At 41.7% G+C, this 23,351-nt stretch overlaps 1 protein-coding gene across 21 annotated transcripts in view; it reads right to left on the bottom strand.

Moving 5' to 3' along the window:
* CLASP2 (cytoplasmic linker associated protein 2) overlaps positions 1 to 23,351 on the bottom strand; it is a 138,520-nt gene that overhangs the window by 70,345 nt on the left and 44,824 nt on the right. For 13 of the 21 annotated variants that reach the window (XM_090142371.1, XM_090142372.1, XM_090142376.1 and 10 more), the window contains exon 8: positions 16,837 to 16,983. In XM_090142371.1, coding sequence (XP_089998497.1) covers positions 16,837 to 16,983 — 147 coding nt within the window. Of the gene's footprint in view, positions 1 to 16,836; positions 16,984 to 17,526; positions 18,145 to 23,351 lie in introns of those variants that run through there. The other 8 variants (XM_090142382.1, XM_090142380.1, XM_090142379.1 and 5 more) reach the window with 7 other exon arrangements.

Genomic DNA, 23,351 nt, shown 5'->3' with positions numbered 1-23,351 from the left:
AGAGCGGCAGCTCCTCAGGCCCTCCTCACCTCATCCCTTGCAGCAGCCTTGCAGGGGCAGCCCAGTCCTGCCCCAATGGCACCTGCAGCTCTCACTGGGCACATGCAGGGATGGGCCGGCACCCCAGGTGGGACCCACTGCAGGCAGCGGGGACAGCAGCACCAGTTACAGCTTCATGAGTTGACTGCAAGAATCAAGCTCTAGATTTGTAGCTCAGGAGTAACACAGTCTCCAGAGGAATTTTCAATCTGCCTTTAGGTTCTTTTCTCAAAATAATTACCCACAGAACATTGTTAGCTGTGTGTTGATACAGTGCACTGGTAAGCTTTTAAAAGCACACTGCTATACAAACTCATTCTATCCCTCTGAATTCTCTAACAGCACACAGGATCTTACTCTTGCACTAATATGATTTGGATTTTTTTTCCCCTGAAATAAACAAAACTGAAACATCAAAAAAGCCCCAAGGCCATAACTATACTTCAATAACTTCACCACAAACTGAATATATAAAAGCTCAACACTCCTAATTAAAAAATATATATATTAAAAAATCCATCTGTTACCCTACTATTCTGTAAAAATTCTACTGAGTTGTTAATTAGGAACTGACAGCTACTTCAGCTCACATGGCTAAGTGCACAGGACAAGTCACGTATTACTCAGCACAATATGTTAGCTGGAACTCCCACTGGTTTCTCCAACTGACCCTATCACTGCATTACAAGCACACCTGAAAAGAAAATCAGAAAAGGAGAGGCTGGGCTAGGAATACACTGGCTGAGAGGAACACTTGCAGTGAGAGAAGTTCCCTGGTCTGCTTCACTGAGGGGCCATAAAAAAAAACTGTGCTAACATGGAAGAAGAAGTTTAACAGCGCTGATACAAAATAACACAGATAAATGTTAGAAAATAAATGACAGAAATTAGAAGATACTTCCTTTAAATTACAGCAACCAGTTTTTGCTATCACCAATTCACAGAATCTCTTTAAATGATATAAACTCTGACTGCCTGCGAGGAGGACAGTACTTGCAACGTGCCAAAACAATCCTCAGTAAGTTTCCACAGTTCCTGCATGTTCTGCTGTTTGTTAGTCTCTGAAACGGTGAGATTTCCTGAATCCTCTGTAGCTCCTGAGCAGTATTTTACAAATGTACTTGTTTTTCCTTCGGTCAGCCTTTATAACTGCTCATGGTTAAAATGGTACCTTTTGCAGGAAGAAGTTATCTGTGTTTGATGACCTGAATTGCGATGTCTCAGCTGATTTTTAAGAAAATGATTCTGGTAAAGCCCTTACCATAGGCTACATTTCAGTGGCTCAGTAAGGAATCACTCCATCTTTCCAGACGCCATGCAATTACTGCTACAATTAACACAATAGTGAAGAATAACATCTTATGCAGTTTTCAAACCTCTGCTTCTCAAAAACATGAAACAAATGTCTGGGAGTTGACTAACTCTGAAAAATCCCTTCATGTTTTACATTACTAGGTCATGTAAAGCATCTCGGTAGACTGCACAATCTATTTCAGTTTCTGTTTTCAATAGAATGCACACCCTGATTTATTAACAGCACACAGGGAACATGGGTGGTCTTACCTCGGTTCAGTAAGCTCTTATTTCCATGTTTGGATTTTAATCAAAAAACTTTCATCAATAGACAAGGAAAGAGCTACTCTCCAGTCTCAAGTACCTGGATAAAGAACAAAGTATTTTTCCAGGGGCTGATTAAGAGTCACTCTGTATTATAGGTATTTTCAAGTTGCCAGCTAAAAAACTATTAGAGCAACAGAGATAGAGCGCTTCCTCTAAGAAAAAGCACTCCAATCTAAGTTAGATGAGGTGCAGTTTTGCAAACAAGGCTGATTTACTTGGAGATAGTTACACCAGTAAACAGCTACCAGCAATATTTAGAGTAAATGTTAAAAGACTTTGTTACTGTAATAAGATGTCCCCAGTTTCACTCACAAAACAAACCGTGCCATTCTGAATATAAAGGTTCAGTTTAACTGTTCAGGTCACTTACAGGCTCCGTACACAAATTAAGAAACAGGTCACACTGCTAACTACCTCAGCTCTGCCAATAGAACTTAGAATATCCAAAAATAAAGTTGTGGTGATCTTACTTTGGATGATGAATCAATCAGCTAAATTCCAGCTGCCTCATGTATGTTTTCTGAGATACAAACCAACTGCACCTGGAGAGAAATAAATAACTCCCCATCTCAAAAAAAACTTGATAATATGGAACTTGTCAATACTTCCAGAGCTTTTAGGAGCACACACCCTGCCTACCTGACAGACCTCATGCATAAAACACAGAGCTCCATGAAATGGGCTCCGATAATTAATGCTGGAAAAATATTACCATATTACAATATTTTTAAATATTACCATAGAGGGATGCTCAGCACGTCTGTCTGATAGCAGTTATTTTTGCACAGAGGGGAAAAAGAAGAAGGGAGAGGAACAGCAGAAGAAACACGTATCAGCCTCTTAAGTCAGTTAAATTGCACTAAAATCATGGCCTGAAGTGTCTTTGACAGACACCGGGCAGACAACCAGGATCAGTAAAACTCTTCAGCTGTCCCAACACAACCAGATTTTTTTGTAATCAATTTCAGAAACAAAACAAACTTTGTAATCATCAGATACAATGCTAACACCAAATAAACCACTTTCAACAGAAACTTGACTTAGGATACCTTCCCACTATTTTAAATCAGCTTAGAAGACAGCACAGTGACTTTGCGGAATAAAAAAACCTCCGTGAGAAAGCCTGGTTGAAGGAAACTGACAGATGAATTCTGGCCAATTCACCCCAGTGACTGACAACAGAGACAACCTATCCACCTCTGATGCCGAAAGTCCTTGATCCTGAGGCAGCCAGAAACAGTCATTCGAGCTGTAACAGCTGCATAAACTGAACAAAATAGCAAAATACTTTCAAATATATTCAAATAAATGTTATTTCTTACTTCCTGTTGCTGGGTTTTTTTTTCCTCTATTAGAAACTTGATAGTCAACGTAAGAGACTTCACCTATGGTGTGCTTGCTTCATCACAACATTGCTCCCACATGCCAAAGCCACTGAGCATGAACAGAAGTTTCCACACAGTAATGGAGTGCATTCTCTATCAGGACTGTAATGCTAAGCAGAACTTTCCATGCAATTACTTACTCCAACAAAGAATAGGGGCAGGAGGGATGGGAAGAAAGCAGGAGTGAGCTATGCTTACAGCAAAGAAGGTGACAGGAAGTGCATAACCACTAGAAGCTCCCATCTCAGTCGCTGAGGTGTGACACATTATCCAAGAGCAAGCACAGTGAAGTGCACACATGTTCCTTGTCCCAGGACTCACGTACTAGGAGGAAGCAGGAGCTAATTCTCACTTCAACTGAAGTCTGAGTTGAAGAAACTGAAGATTTAGCATTCTTTGTCTAAATTTTGGAGCTGTTCTTGAGTGTAAAGATTCCTTTGGAACAACATATTTTCTGAGAGACTTAGCAGTATTTGAAGCTTTGTCCCAGTACTGAATGCACAGTTTCAACAGCTCTAGCCTCAATACCCAATTTTCAATGCAGCACAGTTTCACAATTATAAAAGATTAATACTACTAGTTATTTTCACAGGTATGCTACGCAGATCAACTAACAAGCATCTGTGAAGCACGCAGAAATGCTGACAACACAAGAAAGAAACTAATCATGTAGTCAGCTCAAGGTTTGGATGACATAAGTTAGATAAAGCCATGTACTGCATGGGGGGAAAAGCAGCTCCTCAAGCAACAGCAATACAGATCCCTGACTTCCTCTGGGCTCATCTCACAGTTGATTAATGTTTGGTTCTGCTGAATTATCAGCTCACACAGTCATCTTTCAAAGCAAGCACAATGCTCATGCTCACACTGTCATCTTTCAATGCTCATGTATTTTTTTTCTCTAACTAACAGTTGATTTTGACAAATACTTAAAAGATCATTTGTGACCTGGCCTTGCTTGCCATACTTCAACAGGTGGTCTTAAAATGTTATGCTAATGTTATGCAAATTAGACTTATTTTCAGCTTTAGTCTAGTTTTCTAATAACCTAGAATTTACATTTTACTTTAATTTGTTCCTAGTCTTACACCTCAACAGTGTAAAATCCTGCCAATTATTTTACATTACAGGCATTATTACCGAGAACAACCAGGAGCACAAACAACTCATTTGTATCACCTAGAACTTGTTTTACAAAACAGGCTGGGTTGTGGTATTGTAATTGTTTGGGGGTTTTGCTGCAATGTCATGTTTTCAGAAAGAAAGGAATTTTCATCACTGTTACTGCTTCTCTGCACTTTCTTTACTGACACAATTTAAACTGATACTCTATTAAGAACAAGTAGAACTAACCTTGTTTGTTGCTGCAAACTCTGAAACAAGTTTTAAGGATATGACAACGCATTTTTATCTTTTCATTCCAGAAGTTCACTAGTGCAAAACAGAAGCTCAACTCGTTTAACATATGGCTGCTTTATATTTTTAAGAACATCTTATTTATTTGGTATAGTCACAAGTATAGCAAGCAATACTTGTGACTTCACAAAAATTCCACTATTCACATTCCCACATTATAATAATAATTTGCATTTTATGTTTCTACTTTATTTTAAAGTTATTTTCAACCCTATTTATTTCATTTTCAGTTGTTAGAGTGGTACTGATTTTATTCCTTTTCCTTTTGTTTTCAGTCTATTTTGTTTCATTACTCTACTTTTCTGCTCTATTTTAAAGTACATACAATTGTCCTAACAAATGAAACTTAAGACACTTTTTTCTCCTTTCAGCTCTACAAAGTGGAATCATACTTCCTACTTTGCAAAGCAGCTTCTCTTCAACAGCAGCAGTGTAGGATTGTTTTGCACGTCTGTTTTCACTTACTGTGTAACATAGCCACAGTCCCTAAGGACTCAAAGTGACAGGGTCAGCTGACTTCAGTAAGCCCTCCTCCTCTCTCATTCCTCTTTTTCCTTCTAGATTCAGCCATATGAAAACAAAGAAACTGCTTTCCCCTTCTCAGTGCTTTAAAAATCAGTATTCCATGTTAGCAAAATAAACAAGGGTTGGCTCTTCTTCCCCATTCTCACCACTGCATGGTACTACCACGATGCCTAGTAGGATGCTTGCGACTATATCATAGGGTACAGATGTTAAAAGGTTACAAAGCGTTACAAGCTCTTACCTTCTTAATTACTTCTTATTTTATCCACTTCATCTTATTTTATTAGGGAGACTAATAAACGGTAGTAATAAATGTAGAGAGAGAGACACACATGCGCTATGAATGACGTATGTGTATTTATGTGCATGTGAAGTGAGGCTTTTGGGGCTGGTTTGCTAATTCATCTGATAAGATAAGCTGCAAACAGAATACTATAGGCAAGAAAAGGAACCCCCATGAATTTACTATGGCTAAGAACAGATCACTGATCATACGAAACGAAACCTTCTCCTGCAGTCCTACACAGGACAGTAAAAAGCAACTGGAGGAGAAGATGGAAAGCTGGAATTCTTCCTACTTCCCTGAATTCTGGGTTAGGTTGATGCAGTTGTAGACACATCATTGCAAACCAGCAATTTCATGGGCAAGGCTGTGTAAGGAAGGAGAAGAACGTACTTTCTCTGTGGGGACAAGGAAGCCAACAAGTATTCTGTAACAATTTCTGGTTCAGTGTCAATTCCCACCTGTTGACTCTAAAGGGTGGTCAGAAAGACAGGAGGTCTGATTGCAGAAAAAAATCCTCCAAACTCTCAGCAACCTGTAAGCCAAGAAGGTAACTGTCACAGTGTCAGTGATGCTCTGAATGCCAAGATCTGTTTTGTGCCTCACAAAGGGTCGAGGTGCAACTATGAAGAAAAACCTAGTTAGTTTTACATGACAAATAAAGCACTTTAGAAGTCACTTCATGAAAACTAAACAAGTAATAGAAGGATTATCACAATGCATTAATGGAACTAGTACTCCTGAGCTTATTTTCTATAGAACTCAAAAGTATAAAATAATTTGAGTATGATTAGCGTGAAGCCTTTCTTGTGTGTCAAGTAAACACAGCACTGTCTTCACCAATCTGAAGATAATCAATACAGCAAGAAAGGCATTCATCTTGTTTGAAGTCCATTCACTAACAATTTGTATTTACAGTTCCACAAATTATTGAAGTCCTTTTAACAGATACACTTCTTAACTACACAACATAGCTTTAATGAGGCTAACTTAACCTGGCTAAGGTTTCAGAAGGCAAGCATCCATTTTTCTGTGCATTTGTTTTAGGTAGAGACTTTTCATTTATACAGTCTCATACTAACATAAAAGTATTGAAATCTTTTCCTGCTAAAAAATAGATTCCAAAGGAGTAAATCAGTACCACTGTAACACTTTTCAAAGGATTGCACTGCTATCATTGAGAAGGAGAAAAAAGAGCATTACGATGCTAATAAGACTCACTACAGACAGATATACAACTTAAGTTTACTGAAGGTGTGAATAACTTCCTACAGTGAAGAATGTGTTCCTTTAGTTAAGAAGAATGTGTACTACACTGTTATAGTTGCTATAACCTTCTTCTTTTTCTTTTTTTTTTCTTTTTTTTTTTTTTGAGAAAATTGTTCACCTGGTTTTCCTGTTTTCCAGTTAATGGATTCCTACCTAAAAGAAAGTCTTTTTAACGATTTTTTAGCCATCAAACATTTGGAGGTTCTTAAGAATTAAGATCATCCTAAAACTGAGGGTTACGTCAAGTAATACCAACATCAAACCTCACACTGTCACACTAGCAGATTCCACTGAGGATCAGAACCTTTGAGCAGATTAAGGAAAGGCAGAATAATATCAGGGAGAAAAAGAGAGTCTATGTCCTCTGAAGAAGGGACAGGATACTTGGGGAGATTACATGAAAGTAGCTAAGGTATGCAGGGAGGACGTTAGGAAGGCAAAAGCCCAACTTGAACTCAGGTTGGCCACAGCAGTAAAAGACAATAAAAAATCCTTTTATAAATATATCAATGGCAAAAGAAGAACCAAGGATAATTCTCATCCTTTACTTGATGCAGCAGGGAATGTGGCCACTGAGGACAAGGAGAAGGCTGAGGTCCTCAATGCCTTCTTTACATCTGCCTTTTAATAGCCAGACCATTTATCCCTTGGCCATTTTATGCCCTGATCTGGAAGTCGGGGAAGCTACTCAGAAAGCACCCCCAGCGATTCAGGTGGAGACAGTCAGAGAACTCCTCCTCCATCTGGACTGTCACAAGTCCGTGGGACTGGATGGCCTACACCCTTGGGTGCTGAGGGAGCTGGCGGGGGTGATTGCTGAGCCACTCTCGACCATCTACCAGCGCTCCTGGTTAACTGGAGAGGTCCCAGAGGATTGGAGGCTTGCTGATGTGACTCCCATCTTCAAGAAGGACTGTAAGGAGGATCCAGGGAACTATAGGCCTGTCAGCCTGACCTTGGTACCGCGGAAAGTAATGGAGCAAATCATTTTGGGTGAGATCACACGGCATGTGAGTGGTGCCCAGGGGATCAGTCCCAGCCAGCATGGGTTCACGAAAGGCAGGTCATGCTTGACCAACCTCATCTCCTTCTATGACTGGGTGACCAGACTGGTAGATGAGGGAAAGGCTGTTGATGTAGTCTACCTAGACTTCACCAAAGCCTTTGACGCAGTCTCTCACAGGCTTCTTCTGGGGAAACTGGCTGCCCGTGTCCTGGACAGGTACACACTCCTTTGGGTAAGAAACTTGCTGGAGGGCCGTGCTCAACAGGTGGTGGTTAATGGAGTGAAGTCCAGCTGGAGACCTGTTTCAAGTGGTGTCCCCCCAGGGGTCAGTACTGGGGCCTATCTTATTTAATATCTTTATTGATGACCTAGACGAGGGGATTGAGTGTACCCTCAGTAAGCTGGGAGATGGTGTGGATCTGCCTGAGGGTAGGGAGGCCTTTCAGAGGGACTTAGATAAGCTGGATCACTGGGCTGAGGTGAATGGAATGAGGTTCAACAAGGCCAAGTGTCAGGTCCTGCACTTTGGCCACAACAAACCCCATGCAGCGCTATAGGCTTGGGGACAAGTGGCTGGATGATCGTGAAGAGGAAAGGGACCTGGGGGTGTTGGTTGATGCTCAGCTGAATGTGAGCCGACAGTGTGCCCAGGTGACCAAGAGGGCCAGTGCCATCCTGGCCTGCATTAGAAATAGTGTGGCCAGCAGGGGCAGGGAGGTAATCGTCCCCCTGTACTCAGCACTGGTGAGGCCGTACCTCGAGTATTGTGTTCAGTTTTGGGCCCCTCACTACAAAAATGACATTGAGGCCCTGGAGCGTGTCCAGAGAAGGGCAACAAAATTGGTGAGGGTTCTGGAGCACAAGTCCTATGAGGAGCGGCTGAGGGAGCTGGGATTGTTTAGTCTGGAGAAGAGGAGGCTCAGGGGAGACCTCACTGCACTCTACAACTTCCTGAAGGGAGGTTGTGGTGAAGAGGGGTTTGGCCTCTTCTCCCAAGCAACGAACAGGACCCGGGGAAATGGCCGCAAGTTGTACCAGAAGAGGTTTAGGTTAGACTTAAGGAAGAACTACTTCTCTCAGAGAGTGGTCAGGCACTGGAATGGCCTGCCAAGGGAGGTGGTGGAGTCGCCATCTCTGGCAGCGTTCCAGGCATCTGGACGAGGAGCTGCGAGGTATGGTTTAGTAGCTTGTGGTAGCAGTGGTAGTGTGAAGACGGTTGGACTAGATGATCTTATAGGTCGTTTCCAACCTTGTGATTTTATGATTCTATGATGCTAATAAATCCTTTTATTTCAATGTTGAAAAAAATAAGCTTTTTGGATGTGCACAGATTTTTTAACAAAGGTTAAAAAAAATTGAAAAAGCAAAACATTATGTCCTTTGGATTCCACTTGGCATCACAGAATCACAGAATGGCTTGGGTTGGAAGGGACCTCAAGGATAGAAGCTCCAACCTCCAGCCACAGGCAGGGCTGCCAATCTCCATATCTAATAGTAGACCAGACTGCCCAGAGCCCCATCCAACCTGGCCTTGAACACCTCTAGGGACGGGGCAATCCACAGCCTCATCATCAACATTCTTATTCCAAAATCTATTCTAAAACAGCACTCAGAATAATTCTTATTTTAAACTAATAAAATCACCTTTGCTGGTTTGTCGTTGAATAATTCATCCTAAACTAACTGAGCTTGTTTAAAAGAGTCTAACAATATTATTAGTGCAAAACAGTAAGCAATATACATTAGTGCAACTAGGCCAATATAACACATAAAAGAAAGCCAACAAACCCCAGACAAAAATACTTGATGCATGATCTTCTCACTGGAGACAGCTTTAAAAAGTATGAAGTTCAAGTTATTGTCTTAAATTACAACACTAAGAATAATGTTCCAGCCCTACAGAGGTTCTCTTACGCATACAACTGGAAGTTATTACAAACTTTCACCCTGACATGGTTTAATCTGCAAGCTTTTCTTCCTAGTGTCACTCCAGTCTAATGAAGTGCCAGCATTCCTACACTTAACTGATTTCAGAGACTACCAACCTAAACTGACATCATGGGAAAAGAGGCCAGTCTTCTCACTGAGGTATGGATGGAGTTTTCCTACTAACATCCACACTACATAAAACTTCTGAATAGTAGAAATCGTGGTAAAAGAAGTTCACATTGGCAAGAGAACCAATCAAAACCCTCCAAGAGATCTTGAACAGCACAAGGATAAAAAATATAGCTCATCTGGCTAATACTCAACTTAGGTTATCTTCTGCTAGAAATTATGGTGTCTGTTTCAATCCAAAAGGATCTTGCCAAGCTGCCAAGAGCCCATGAATATCCATTTCTTGAAGTATATAACACATGCTGCGTGCATTCTCAAGAAGGTGGCCTTGTAGCAAATGGGTATTTGAGAGGCTGTGCCACTCCACTGTACAGCTGTGCCAGAAGTAAACAGATCAGCTGTGTAGGACACTGTATTTCTTGGCAAATCACTAACTTAGGCAAGTGCATCTATCATGGGATAAAAAACGTGCCAGATGATGCATTGCTCCATGAAGTTGAAGATCCAACACTTCCCATTCTTCAGAAGAAAGTGTCTGAGCACCTCCCAGCAATAAAATGTAACCAAAAACAGACCACTGGATTTTTCACCCTGCTAACGTTGCCCACTTCTGGTACTTTCTTAGCAGCCTATCTTCTTGCAGACTTAATCACGCTTGCCACAAAAGGCAATGACAAGCTGTGTCATCACTACTGTAGACAGAAACAGATCTTGAATGACAACTCCTAGCACTAGGAGAAACAATTCCACCTCAAGTAGGACACCTATCACTGACATCTGTACCTGTTTCACCTGGCTTCATTGGACAATGATTCTGAATTTCCAGTGTCACCAAAGTGCACTTCCTACAGTAACAGTAAGTGCTCCACACAGTGAAAATCTCTTCCTGGACTGGACAGGAAGCAAACAGTGCCTTAAATAAGAAACATCTCCATAGAGTATGTAATAAAAAGCCAAGCACACATCCATCTGAGATCTAATTCAGCAGATATTATTATTAAAAACAACACAAAACAACATGATTAGGAGGCTTAATGTTCTTAGTCTCAAGCCAAGCTAGCATCCAGTTTTGGAACCAGCAAATGAACTTTCATCACTGTCATCTCCAGCTGATGGAAAAAACTGTCTTTCTAAAGAAGTAGTAGTGGCAAAAGGACAGCTGGAATGTAATAGCTGGCTTGAAGGAATCAACTTCTAGCATTCTCAGCCTACACTAAGCATGATTCCCACCTGCACTGACAATTCTAACTGGTTACGCAAGCCTGACGCAAAGAAACTGCAGTGAAAGATTGCTTCAGCTGCCCAGCACTGAGATGACTTAAAAGATCTTTGTGAAAAATGAAGAAAAAGCAACACTGGAGTTGCTGCTTCCTCCAAGGCTGAACCATAATTTCTCGGTATGTACACACATGCATGTACACACACAAACACACACACACACAATCAAAGAACACTTAAATAAGCATGATCAACAGGTGGCAGAAGTTATGGAAGATCACATTAGTGAAAAAGATGATGACTTGAGTAACAAATACTTTTGGAATCTACACAAATGCTTTTTATTAGAGTAGGAGACAGAAGATTTGGGAATACCATCAGGATGGTGACGCTCTCTTCTCTTAAGGCGTACATTTGACAATTTCAACTAGCAACAAGATGGTTAATAAAAAAAGAATAAACACTACAAATAAAAAGAAAAAAGCGTATGAAGATATTAAACAGTAAGCAATGGGAATAAAGTAGTACAGTGGCTGCTAAATACAAAAAAATAAGAGAATGACCTTGCTAAGCAATGATTATATATAGAAAATGTTAAAAAGAAAATAATGGAAGTGAACTCAATGAAAATACGAAAGGAAAAACTACCAAAAATGAAAACTAGCATAGTATTAAATGCAATTAAAGATATCTGTGCACAAGTAGGTCTATAGGCCAGAAAAGGTTTCTCTGTGGTTGACAGCAAGAGAAAAATGTCCAGGCAGTTGAGAACTGAAGTCCAGTAGGCACTTTTCTACCATCTAGACATCTGGTGAAGAATGCAAGGCACAACCTGCACCCTGCAAAATAAGGTAAAAATCCTCCACAGAAAGTACCTGAAAAGTACACACAACCACACTGTGATGCACATACACACAACCATTTGAAGAACAACGACATCAACATTAAACATTTGTCTGATTCAACTTTACAACCTTGAATTTTGGAAATTCTGACTACAGGCACAAAAAGAGGGAAAATGGATATGTAGGTAAACACTGCCCAGTATTCCAGAGAGTTGAAAGAAGGAGGTATAAAGCAAACAAGGATCCAAAGGCTCTAATTTTCAGCACGCTTAATTATTGTCCTTAGCCCAATTATTATTTTTTAAAAATGTTTCCCAATATACAAAAAAGGGAAAAAACATATTAGCTTATGCTCTACAGAATTTCTAGATCAAATGATAAACTTGTTAAGCATTTATTCTGTTCTAATTTCGCCTTCCCTATCCTCCTATCCCCAGGCTTTCACTATAAAGCTTGTGAAAGTCCGCATGTAAAAGCAAATATACATTAACAAACATCTATGTTACTAAAGTGGCAGTGAGGACATCAACTACCATTTGTTCCAGTATAATCTTAAGTGTAATTCTAACTATTCAGTCCTGGTACTACATATACTAGTCTTGCTTGCAGAAAAACCCACACTTTAGAATTACAGAATATCCCAAGTTGGAAGAGACCCACAAGGATAACAGAATCACGGAGTTGTAGGAGTTGGAAGGACCTCTAGAAATCATCTAGTCCAACCTCCCTGCCAAAGCAGGCTCCCTAGACCAGGTTGCACAGGTAGGCATCCAGGCAGGTCTTGAACATCTCCAGAGAAGGAGAACGCACAAGCCCCCTGGGCAGCTTGTTCCAGCGCTCCATCACTCTTACTGTGAAGATCTTAATGCACATTTGGGTGGAACTTCCTATGCTTCAGTTTGTGGCCATTTCCCTTTGTCCTATAGCCATGTACCACTGAAAGGAGTCTGGCCTCATCCTTTTGCTTCCACACCTTAGATGTTTACAGACATTGATCAGATCCCAAGTCATCTTTTCTCAAGGCTGAACAGACTCAAGTCACTCAGCCTTTCCTTATAAGAAAGATGCTCCAAGTCCTTTATCATCTTTGTGGTCCTCTGCTGGACTCTTTACAGGAGATCCCTGTCTTTTTTGTACTGGACACAATACAACTTGTGAGGCCTCACCAGGGCAGAGCAGAGTGGGAGGATCACCTCCCTTCACCTGCTGGCCAAGTTCTTTTTAATGCACCCCAGGATGCCATTGGTCTTCCTTGCCACCAGGGCACACTGCTGCTCATGGCCAAACTGTTGTCCACCAGGACTTCTATACGTCCCTCTCTACAGAGCTACTCTCTGGTGGAGTTGCCGTCCCTGGCAGCGTTCAAGAGGCATCTGGATGAGGAGCTACAAGATAAGGTTTAGTAGCTTGTGGTAGCAATGGTGATGGGAAGATGGTTAGACTAGATGATCTTTGAGGTCCTTTCCAACCTTGTGATTCCATGATTCTCTAGTAGGTCATCATCATTCAACCTGTACTGGTGCATGCAGTCATTCCTCCCTAGGTGCAAGACTAAAGTTGCTCTTGTTAAACCTCACCTGGTTACTCACTACCCAACTCTCCAGCCTGTCCAGGTCTCACTGAGTAACAGCACAGCCTTCTAGAATGTCAGCCATTCCTCCTAGCTTTGTACCATCAACAAACTTGCTGAGGGTGGACACTTTGATCAAGATCATTAATGAAGACGTTAAACAAGACTGGATGCAGCACCAATCCCTGAGGAGCACCACCTGATACAGGCCTCCAGCTGGACTCTGTGCTGCCAATCACAACCCTAAGCCACCCGATCACTGAGTCCAACTCCTGGCTCCACACAGGACCACCCAAAACACAAACCTTATGCCTGAGAGTGCTGCCCAAACACTTCTCGAAATCCAGCACCTTGTGGCAGTGTCCACTGTCCTGTGAAACTTCTTTCAGTGTCAACTCGCCCCCTGGTGAAGAACTCCTGTACCTCAGCCTGATGCAGTTCCATGCCATTCCCTCAGGCCCTGTTGCTGTCACCAGAGAGCAGAGGTCAGCTCTGTGAGGCTCCTGCGACCAACAGCTCCTTTGAGAATAGAATCACTCAGCTCTTCTGCTCTGGGCTGAACAAATCGAGGAACCACAACTTTTCCTCACATGTCATCCCCTCCAGACCCTTCACAATCTCCATAGCCCTCCTTTGGATGCTCTCAAGCATTTTCATGTCCTCAGATTGTGCAATGCCCAAACCCAGTGCTGAGGGAGAGGCTGCACAGCACAGAGCACAGCAGGACAACCCCTTCCCTCTCCTGGCTGGCAGCATGGGCTTGATGCACCACCCTTGGGCACAGTTGGACCTTTGGGCTGTCAAAGCATGCTGCTGGCTCAGATTCAACTTGCCTTGAACCAGAACACCTCCAGGCCCTTTCTGTGGGGTGGCTCTCGATTCTTGTCCTCAAGACTATATATATTTCCTGGGCTTCCTCATTCCAGGCACAGAATTTGGCACTTGCTCCTGTTAAACTTCATGCCCTTGGTGACTGTCCAGCCACCATATTTCTTAAGATCTCTCTTCCCTCCCTGCCTCCAGGGAGTGAACAGCTCCTGCAATTTAGTGGTGTCCTCAGACTTAGCATACAGTAGAGACCTGCATCCAGATACCATCTCCTGACAAGGAAAAGCTAGGTCTGAAGAAGCACCTGATCCTGTAGAATGGGGGTGACTTAAAAGACTTGAAGAATGTCACTGATTTTGTTAGCTTGCTTCCTAAATTTTTTTAAAAAGGAGGGAAAAAAGTACAGGAAACAAAAACGGTTTGTGCAACTCCTATTCACACCATTGGTTGCAAACTGGCAGGGCAAAAACTGGCTTGTCGTAGAAATGCCTCTATGTGAGAACTTGAGTCAAATCAAGAAAAGAAAAATTAAAATTGAGCCAGTTGAATCAGAAACATCTTCTGTTTCTGAGCCAGAGAAGGTAGATGATGTAACAGGCTCCCCTTCTTCTCACCCTCCAGGACAGGATGAACAAGGAACAACTGGGGATGCTGCTGCAGCACTGATAAAAGAAGAAAAGGATTCACTAATTTTTCAGACGAAGAACAAACCACATGCTTCCCTCACATTTCTTCTGAAAAGAGCAAAGCCAACATCTTCTCAGCCCCAGCTTTCCACAGAAATTCTGCAACTGGTTGAAAGCGACCAATTTAAGATGAGTTGGCGGAATCATGGTAGAAACTCTGTTGTCATCAATGAAGAAATGTTTAAACTCCAAGGACTGGGAAGTAAGAAGTTCTTCAGAGTGAAAACATGGTAAGACTCCCCATGAGGCCCACATGACTGAAGTGCCCTAAAAAAGCCAACACCCAAACCAGTGCTGCTCCTTCCCTGCCAGCCCTGCTGCAGCAGCACAGAGGGAAATGTGCCAGCCTCTGGTCCCCTCCCTGCTGCCATCAAAGTAGCAGCCTCAGCTGCTCACTTCTGCTCCTCCAACTGACACGGGACACAGGTTTACAAATGGCCCACCACAGCAGGAACTTCCCCAGCACCCACAGGCAGCAGAGCAGCAGCTCCCTGGGCCCTCCTCACCTTATCCCTTGCAGCAGCCTTGCAGGGGCAGCTCCGTCCTGCCCCAATGGCACCTGCAGCTCTCACCAGGCACATGCAGGGATGGGCCGGCACTCCAGGTGGGACCCACTGCAGGCAGCGGGGACAGCAGCACCAGTTACAGCTTCATGAGTTGAGAGCTCATCAACAGATAGTTCTGGAAAGATGTTTGAATCATATGCCTCCTCTGATCTCAAGTCCTCCCATCTATTTATTTATTTATTTAATGGTTCTGGAAATAAAATGTTTGAATAATTGTCCTTTTTCATTGTCATGTCCTTTGACTGAGTCCTTTATTCATTCATTTAATGGTGACAGCTCTATTTTGTCTCTCAAAAGAAGCAGAAGCAATGGTTCTAACACCAAACTAATGGTTTTCTGTAAGAACCTAGTTCTAGACTCTTGGTTGTAGAGATATAGAAATAAATAATAGCAACAAAATACAAACTGTTAATTTCAAAGACAGTTTTCCCTTATAAAGTCTTTTAAGTGGCACTTCCTGATTCATACTGCTATTAATTGTGAGTTGTACTATGGCAGTGCTGATCTCGCCCTACGGGAATCTCTTCAATGTATTAGGAAGTCTGAAGATCACATTAGAGATGCAATGAATTGCCAAAACACAAGCTCTATCTTACTGACAGGCAAACGGATACAGCAGCTTGTTTGGTATGCGTATTTTAGTTCAAATTTTATCTTAGCTGTAGAGTTCACCCAATAGAATGCTCCATGAACAGGATCATGGAAAAATGACTCTCAGAAAAACTCTTTACCAAAAGAAACAATTATTTATAAAGTACCATACCCAAAGCATGGTATATTTCCACTTACTTACACATTTTTCTGAATGTGTGTATAAACTATCAAAAAAGATGTCACTTTTTTTTAAATAGCAGTGAACAGCTGCTTGTTAGATTCCGCCCCTCCCAGCTATTATAAAAAAAAAAAAAGAAGAAAAAGCATGTCCACATTCAGTGATTATAATTAGCAAGCATCATCATTATTACACTTTGAAATCTACCATGCAAAAAATCCTGGCAACAGTGTTGGCTCTCATTTGTATTTTTTACAATTAGTTTCACATTACTCTGGCAGTTTATGGAGTAGTAGAAGTCACTGAGCTGTACCATACATCTCTGCTGAAGTATACAATTGATGACCAGCCCTTTTGAGCCTCGCACAACAGAGCACACCTGCAGTAAAAAATTCACTTACATACATTTACTACGGAGTTTCACCATGTATTTATTGTATATATTGTGATGGACATGGGGATTCCATGAAAAGGGCATGCATACATTCATTCTACCAAAACAATCACTTTGTCCAGATATTTTTTTTTTCATTTGTAAGGCCTCTATAAGCCAACTGCACATCATAAAGCAGACAGACATGCACACATCTTTAAATACGAATAATTACGTAAAAGAGGGTCCCTTATGTTTTCAGTTCTGCAAGAATACTGCAGTCATGAATTAAACATCACCTTTCAAAGTTCTGTTTTGTGCTTGCTTTAGCAAGGTTTCTGGCAACACCCATTAGAGACTGAATAGCTTTACATTACCTCCAACCTTCGGCCCACCAGCAGAACCCGGCTTCCTTGCACTGTTGGAAGGATTTCCTGGCTTTTTAGGTGCAGGAATCTTGAAGGCTGAAGCAGCTGATGATGGCCTATTTCCATCCACCGACTCTTCATCATCGAAGCTTTTGTCTAGAAAAGGATACATTAAATTGAAATATATATACATACATACATACATACATACATATATATATATATATATATAAAAATAAAAGAATGAATGTATATTTAGTTCTCAATTGTCTGTTCTGCTTAATATTTCACCGACCGCAAAAATGCATAAATAAAAACATGTATTATCACTTTGTCCTCTGTCTGTGACCTACGAATAAAATGACAATCAGAAATAAACAGCATTTTCTACATGGCAAGTACTCATAAAATATCATTTTGCCTTCATAATTAATCGCTACAACACTGCACCTAAAAATGAATCCTTCACATTCATTCCCACAAAGGGAAAATATCTTAGCACAGATCAAATATTTTTGCCCACTTGCATATATTTCCCCCCAAGGAAATACCATTTTTTATCACTGCATTCTACCGAAGACAAATGCTTCTCCCTTTTCTTCTTTTACTCATGCATGCATTTTTCTGCTACACATCCTCCCACAATGTGTCTACCAGCACTCCCTGTCTCTTCCCTTCCACCCAGATTTTTCAACTTACAATCACAGATCCGCTTGCAGATCAGCCGCCTCATTCCTCTGATAGCTCTTAAATCCCCTGGCCCCAGGAAGGACCCAGCACCTCACATGGCCACACGCAGTCGATTCTAAATGCTAATCCAAGATGCTATTGGAACCTGCTCGCAACACCCGAGATCCACCACTGAGATTTGTGCCGGCATCTTTCTCTGCCTTCCCTGCACTAGGTGCAGGCGGAGCCAATGAGCTGCGAGGTGACATCATCTGCTGGGAGCCACGGCCAGAGGGAAAGGTGGAAATCCCTCATGCAAAGAAACTCATTCCCACACACGGCATTCGCCACGATCCCCATCCTTCTCTGAAAGATTAGACAGACCGACCGACGGTGCTCCAGGGTGTGTGCTCCTCTCTGCCACTCCAGCTCTGTACACGTTCGAGCAAGAAACAGATCGATCTGTAATCACTAGATAGAATAGCCTCAACGAAAATGCTCAGCCTTCAAAATAATCTATGTATATTCCAGCAGGAGAATGTAACTGTTAATCAATCCATTTAGCGGAAGAAGGATTCACCTATAAGCTTCAGCATGGAAAACAGTACCAGCCTATGGCTCCCATATTAAACAAAATGGGCGAGGCTGAGCCACAGCTGCACTACAGCAATAAAAGACCAATTTAGCATATTACCATCTCTAAAAACTGGCACCTCAAAACAAACAAAAAAACCATTGAATTGCACACCTTTGTTATCTCCAGAGCGGTGACTTTTTACCCTGGCTTATCCAGAACTCGTTCCCAGCAATATGTCACCTATGTTTAATAACACAGCCTCCCAAAGGGAAGCCGCTTTTATTAAAGCAGTAAAGCAGGTTTTTTTCCAACAGCATCTGCAGCAACAGCGAACACGGGAACACCCCACGCTGCACATGTCAGAGACTGCCAGTCCTACAGCTGAATTTTTTTCTTGCACTAGCAAAAATCACCGTGCTGCACAGCCAAGTCTTTATGACGAAAGAAGAAACAAACAAAAAAATGCAATAAACACCTGGATGCACACTGACATAGCAGTGATTTTCATAACAATCGTTCCCTTTTCAAGAGCTGATTTTTAGAGAATCTCCCTCAGAGCAGGCAGGGCTGGATTCATGCACCACAGAGCTGCACGTTGCCATGGGAGCAGCCCAGCTCAAGGAGGGATACATTTTGATTCCTGCTGCTCTTACTCCCCTAGCTTAAACGTAGCCAGACTTCAGGACTTCTAAACAGGAAAGCCAAGTGCCAGATGAAGAAATGAGCTAAAAGGGTTAATAGAGACATAGATAAGAATGGTTTCTATCTAGGATGCCTGCAACACTGCAGATCATTTTCAAACGGCATTAAGGAGCATCATGCAGATACTTGCACATCTGAACAGACCAACATCGACGCATCATTATGCTGTCACAAAAACTGATTAAACATGAAAAATAGGCTTTTCTAATAGAAATGCTTCTGTTGCTGTATTTTTTTTTTTCCTTTTTAGTACTCATAATGAAATAGGGTGGACTTCCACGCTACTATCCAGCAACACTTCGACACAGCATTGATATGCAAAAATACTGCATAAGACGCCCTGAAAAAAGTGAAGTTATTTACAGTACAAGTTTAAAAATAGCAAGTGAGCATTTGCTCATTTACTCAAAATCTGCTAATCAGAAAGCAGCCACACACCAGCAGCCAAACCACCCCAAACAGCGCCGTGCTCTGGGAGCCCACATCTCCAGCTGTATTATTCCCAAGCTGCAGATGACCAAGGAGCACTGAAGATGAGGAATCATGCAAGTTATTGCACGATCCAAGAATGCAGAAACCCAGTTTCAAAAAACTGCTACTTATTTGTTTTGTAAACTATGCATTAAACAATGGTCATGACAACAGTCAAATTTCTTTGCCTTGTCTGTATTTGTCCACGCACTGAAGGCACTGTTAGCACTGGATTAAAGACCTAGCTTATGAAATAGTTTCATACAGTTGCTTACAGAGAAAATCATTTTAAAATCCCATTTTTTTTCTTCTTTCATGTGCATAAGCATGTCTGAAATATTGAACTGATTGTAACCACTGATAGATGGGCATTCTTAATTGGTCTTTTTCATAACTTAGATTAAGAACATTAAAATTGAAAGTACAGTCACTACAAAGTTACAGCCCAGTACCATAAATACGTAACATTAACTGATGGTTTAATTCTAAGTTCCAAGGCTCATGCACTACCAGCCAATTTTTTTAAGAAAGAAAAACAAGAATGCTTTGTTTTCATAGAAGTCCTTTTCTCCACCAGTTCAGGCCTTCACAGCTTTACTTCCTTATACTTCACTAGCATTGCAGCAGCTGACCTTCTGCAGTATCTCCTTTTCAGGAAGATACTTGACAATGCTTGCAAAGATCTGAAAACTGAAATCTGCGTTTACAGAAGTTAATGAAACTGAAGCACCACATTTGCTTCCAGTATTGCATGCTTTCCACTGACACATATTTCCGTCTCTTCCAAAAGCACATTCATACAGCTGAGCACAGGGAACTCCAGCTTGGGATGAGCTGTTACTCCACAGGGCATAATCAAGAGATCTCACAAAAGATTAAATATAATTAATAATTTCAAATAAAATCTATTTGAAGGGTGCAAAATGTTCATTTTAGAACAGCTTGGAGAAAAATAACTAAAAGATATTAAGATAATTTTGAAGACCAAATACTTGAAGAATATCTAATTCCACATTTGCAAATACACCTGACAGCTTGAGAGAGCACTCTGCAATCAGCATCGTCCATAAAGTTCCAAGCCACTGAAAATGGGAATAGGAAGCTGTATGAACTGCTAAGGATTGCTAACAACACACGTTAAAAAACACCGTTAATGTAAGAGACAGGATCTCAGTTCAATTTCCTTTACACTATTCTTGTACATAGCATCTTCATTTTGCATCTCAAGAAGAGTATTGGAGGCAAGCACACCAACAGAAAAAGATGTGGAATCCAGTATTGCCAAAAGCTTTTCAAGAAACCAAGTAAATACCAAATGCATGTAATCACTCTGGTATGAGTTCTGTTCCAGGAAAAACAAGACAAAACAAGAACAAACATTAGAAGTTCTCCAAAAAAGGAAACAGAAACCTGTAGAGTTGGCATATGTTGTGAAGGTACTGCATATTAAGTCAGTTGGTATCCATTGATGCCCATTATCTGCAAAACATTCCAGAAAAGTCAACAGAATGCTTCTAGTAAAACAAACCAACCTGAAAGACCTGGCTCTAGAGATGGCCACACTTTCAGAACACAGCATTTACCACAGTTGTTCTTAGATGAAATCCGTGCACAGCTGCTCCAAATGGAATACAAGCCAAAATTTCAAACCATGGCAAAAGCTTATGCTAAAACTCATAAGAAACAGTATGCAACTTGAAGTAAAAATAGCTATCTTTCTGCTTTGTAGCATTACTCTCAATCCCTGCATTTTAAATATGTAGTATCTGTTTTTAAAAGTATTCAGACATACAAAGGACAACTGTTTACAAACTTGATATTCACTACTATTAATGCTAAAAGCTTCTTAACAAACTATGTACTCCAATTTGGTTGTAGAACAATCAGGGTAACTGCAAATGTCCAAAGACAAAAGAGCATCCAAAACTTTTCATACATACAGAGAAAAAAACATTTTAGGGCTGAAGTAAATTAAGGTCAATTTATTGCTTTACAACTGAAGTCTTTACTTTTTATGAGTCTTAAGAGTCACAGAATGAATGTGACATTTAATATCTATTATGCTGTAAGTCACAATAAAGGATGAAAGAAAGAAATGCATCGTCATCTAGATGGCTGTAGAAATAGACAATCTACTCATACCATTCATTAGAAGCTAATCAGGAGATAATTAATCTTAAAGCAAGTCCCTAAGTAATACCGCAGGAAAAAAAATAAAATCCCTGTATTTCTCACAGTAACAGTGAACTAAAGTTGGCTATGAAGGAAAAAAAAATAAAAATGTAGTACCAAGATCTTGTAGAGTTGTGCAGACCAAATAGCAATATTTTACATCATACAGAGACATCAAACCAGAGGATGCACTCTAACAAAACTGCCTCCAAACACTGATTTCTGGTAAAAGATGCCCTTCTTAAACACATCTTACTTTCAAGTACTGCTAACAGATAGTAAATGCTTTTGGACTACTCTTAGGACTTCCTCTTTCACACCACAAACTTTTTTTTTACATGAGTGCAAAAACGTGCCTAAGCCAAACAGTGACAAGTAAGTTTAAAATCCTTCGGTTTCCCCAACCCCTTCTATATCCTGTGCCTACCAAGATCCCAACTGCCAGTCCCCACTCAGCGATACACAAACACCGCCTGCATCAGCTGCCTGGAACATCTGGGTGAGCACTATTAGCTCCACTTGAACTGGTACAGCCAGCAACAATTTCTGTCAAGCATGAAGAGGATGCCACAAGAACTACAGCTGTGACAGGTAATCTGAACCTTCTATTTAATTCATTCTTCAGGCAAAGGCTGCACGCTATTTAGTGAACACTTCAACCCTGATACATCAAGCATTCCAAGAAGTGGGAATACATTTCTCCAACTAAAAAAAGCAGGACACAGCTACCTAAGACCAAACCTTTACATGGCACAGACATCCTAGTTCTCCAACAGTTTTTCAGTGGATATTCCAGAAGGGAATCAACCTCCTCTGGGTAATGCATGGCAGTCTGGGTGCTGCAGGGCATTTCAAAGGGACCTGACACCTCAAGCAAGCCAGCTGAATCACATACACAATATTTGAAATCAGATTTAAAGGCAGAATTTCTGGTTTATATCCCCATAAAATTTTAGAACAAGTGTGTAAAGGCAGCCCATACCATGGCAACAGACTGATGCATTAGTGTCAGAGACACAAGGAAGGATGTCCCACCAGTTCTATGGTATTGCTGCGCTTTTTTTTTTAATGTTTCCATGAATAAAAAAAATACTCAGATTTGTTACTAGGACAAATTAATTCCATCACATACAAAGCTTGCTTCACCTTCAACCACCCATTCTGAAACCAAGGAGAGAAAAAGACGAGGACAGCAGCTCCTAATCAGCCTTCCATCCCCCACGTGCAAAACCCCAGCACCAGGCCCCAAGGACCTCACAGCCCTCCAACGCACCCCCTGCAGTCCCAGTGCGGCCGCCCAGAGGACGCCAGGCCCTCTCCTCCACACCCCTCTGCTTTGGCATCAGGGCAGAAGAGATGCCACCTTCTCACGCTCCAGGGCCAGAGCTGAGGGATGGCAAAGGACAGCCGACACGACCACACAAACTCCACTGCTTTTAATGACTGCCTCTCCCTCGGCTGCCTGTGGGGCATCACCATGCTTTGCTCCTCCTCCACCCCAGGCAGCTGCAGGGGGCCTGAGAAGCCCCTGCCCCAACTGACCCTCTTGCTACATTCGTGCCACTGCCTCCCAGAAATGGCCGCAGGCCCCAACTGCCAGCCGCCATGTTTGGGCCAGCACCTGCTGCTCAGAATCCTGTTGCCATGGGCACCCAACTGCCCTCAACTGCAGTCCCTGTGCTGACACAGCAGGAGACAGCGCACTTTCCAGTATCTCCAAAAGATACTTTGTATTTCTTGTGATTTCCAAGGACGGGATGGAGCAGCCACCCTTAAAGAAGAGGCGGCTGCTGGAAGAGGCTGATGACATCCAGCCCATGGAGGTGGACCCGCCTGGCAGCCAAGAAGAGCCCATGGAGGTGGATCCACCTGTGGCAGATGAGCTGATGGAAGTGGATCCACCTCCATCGGGGCACACTGGCCATCTCGCTGC

The sequence above is a fragment of the Phasianus colchicus genome, chromosome 6, assembly GCF_987193195.1.
Source record: "Phasianus colchicus chromosome 6, bPhaCol1.hap1.1, whole genome shotgun sequence".
Lineage (NCBI taxonomy): Eukaryota > Metazoa > Chordata > Aves > Galliformes > Phasianidae > Phasianus > Phasianus colchicus.
The sequence above is the reverse complement of the archived record's forward strand: the minus strand, read 5'-3'. Positions and strand labels throughout refer to the sequence as shown.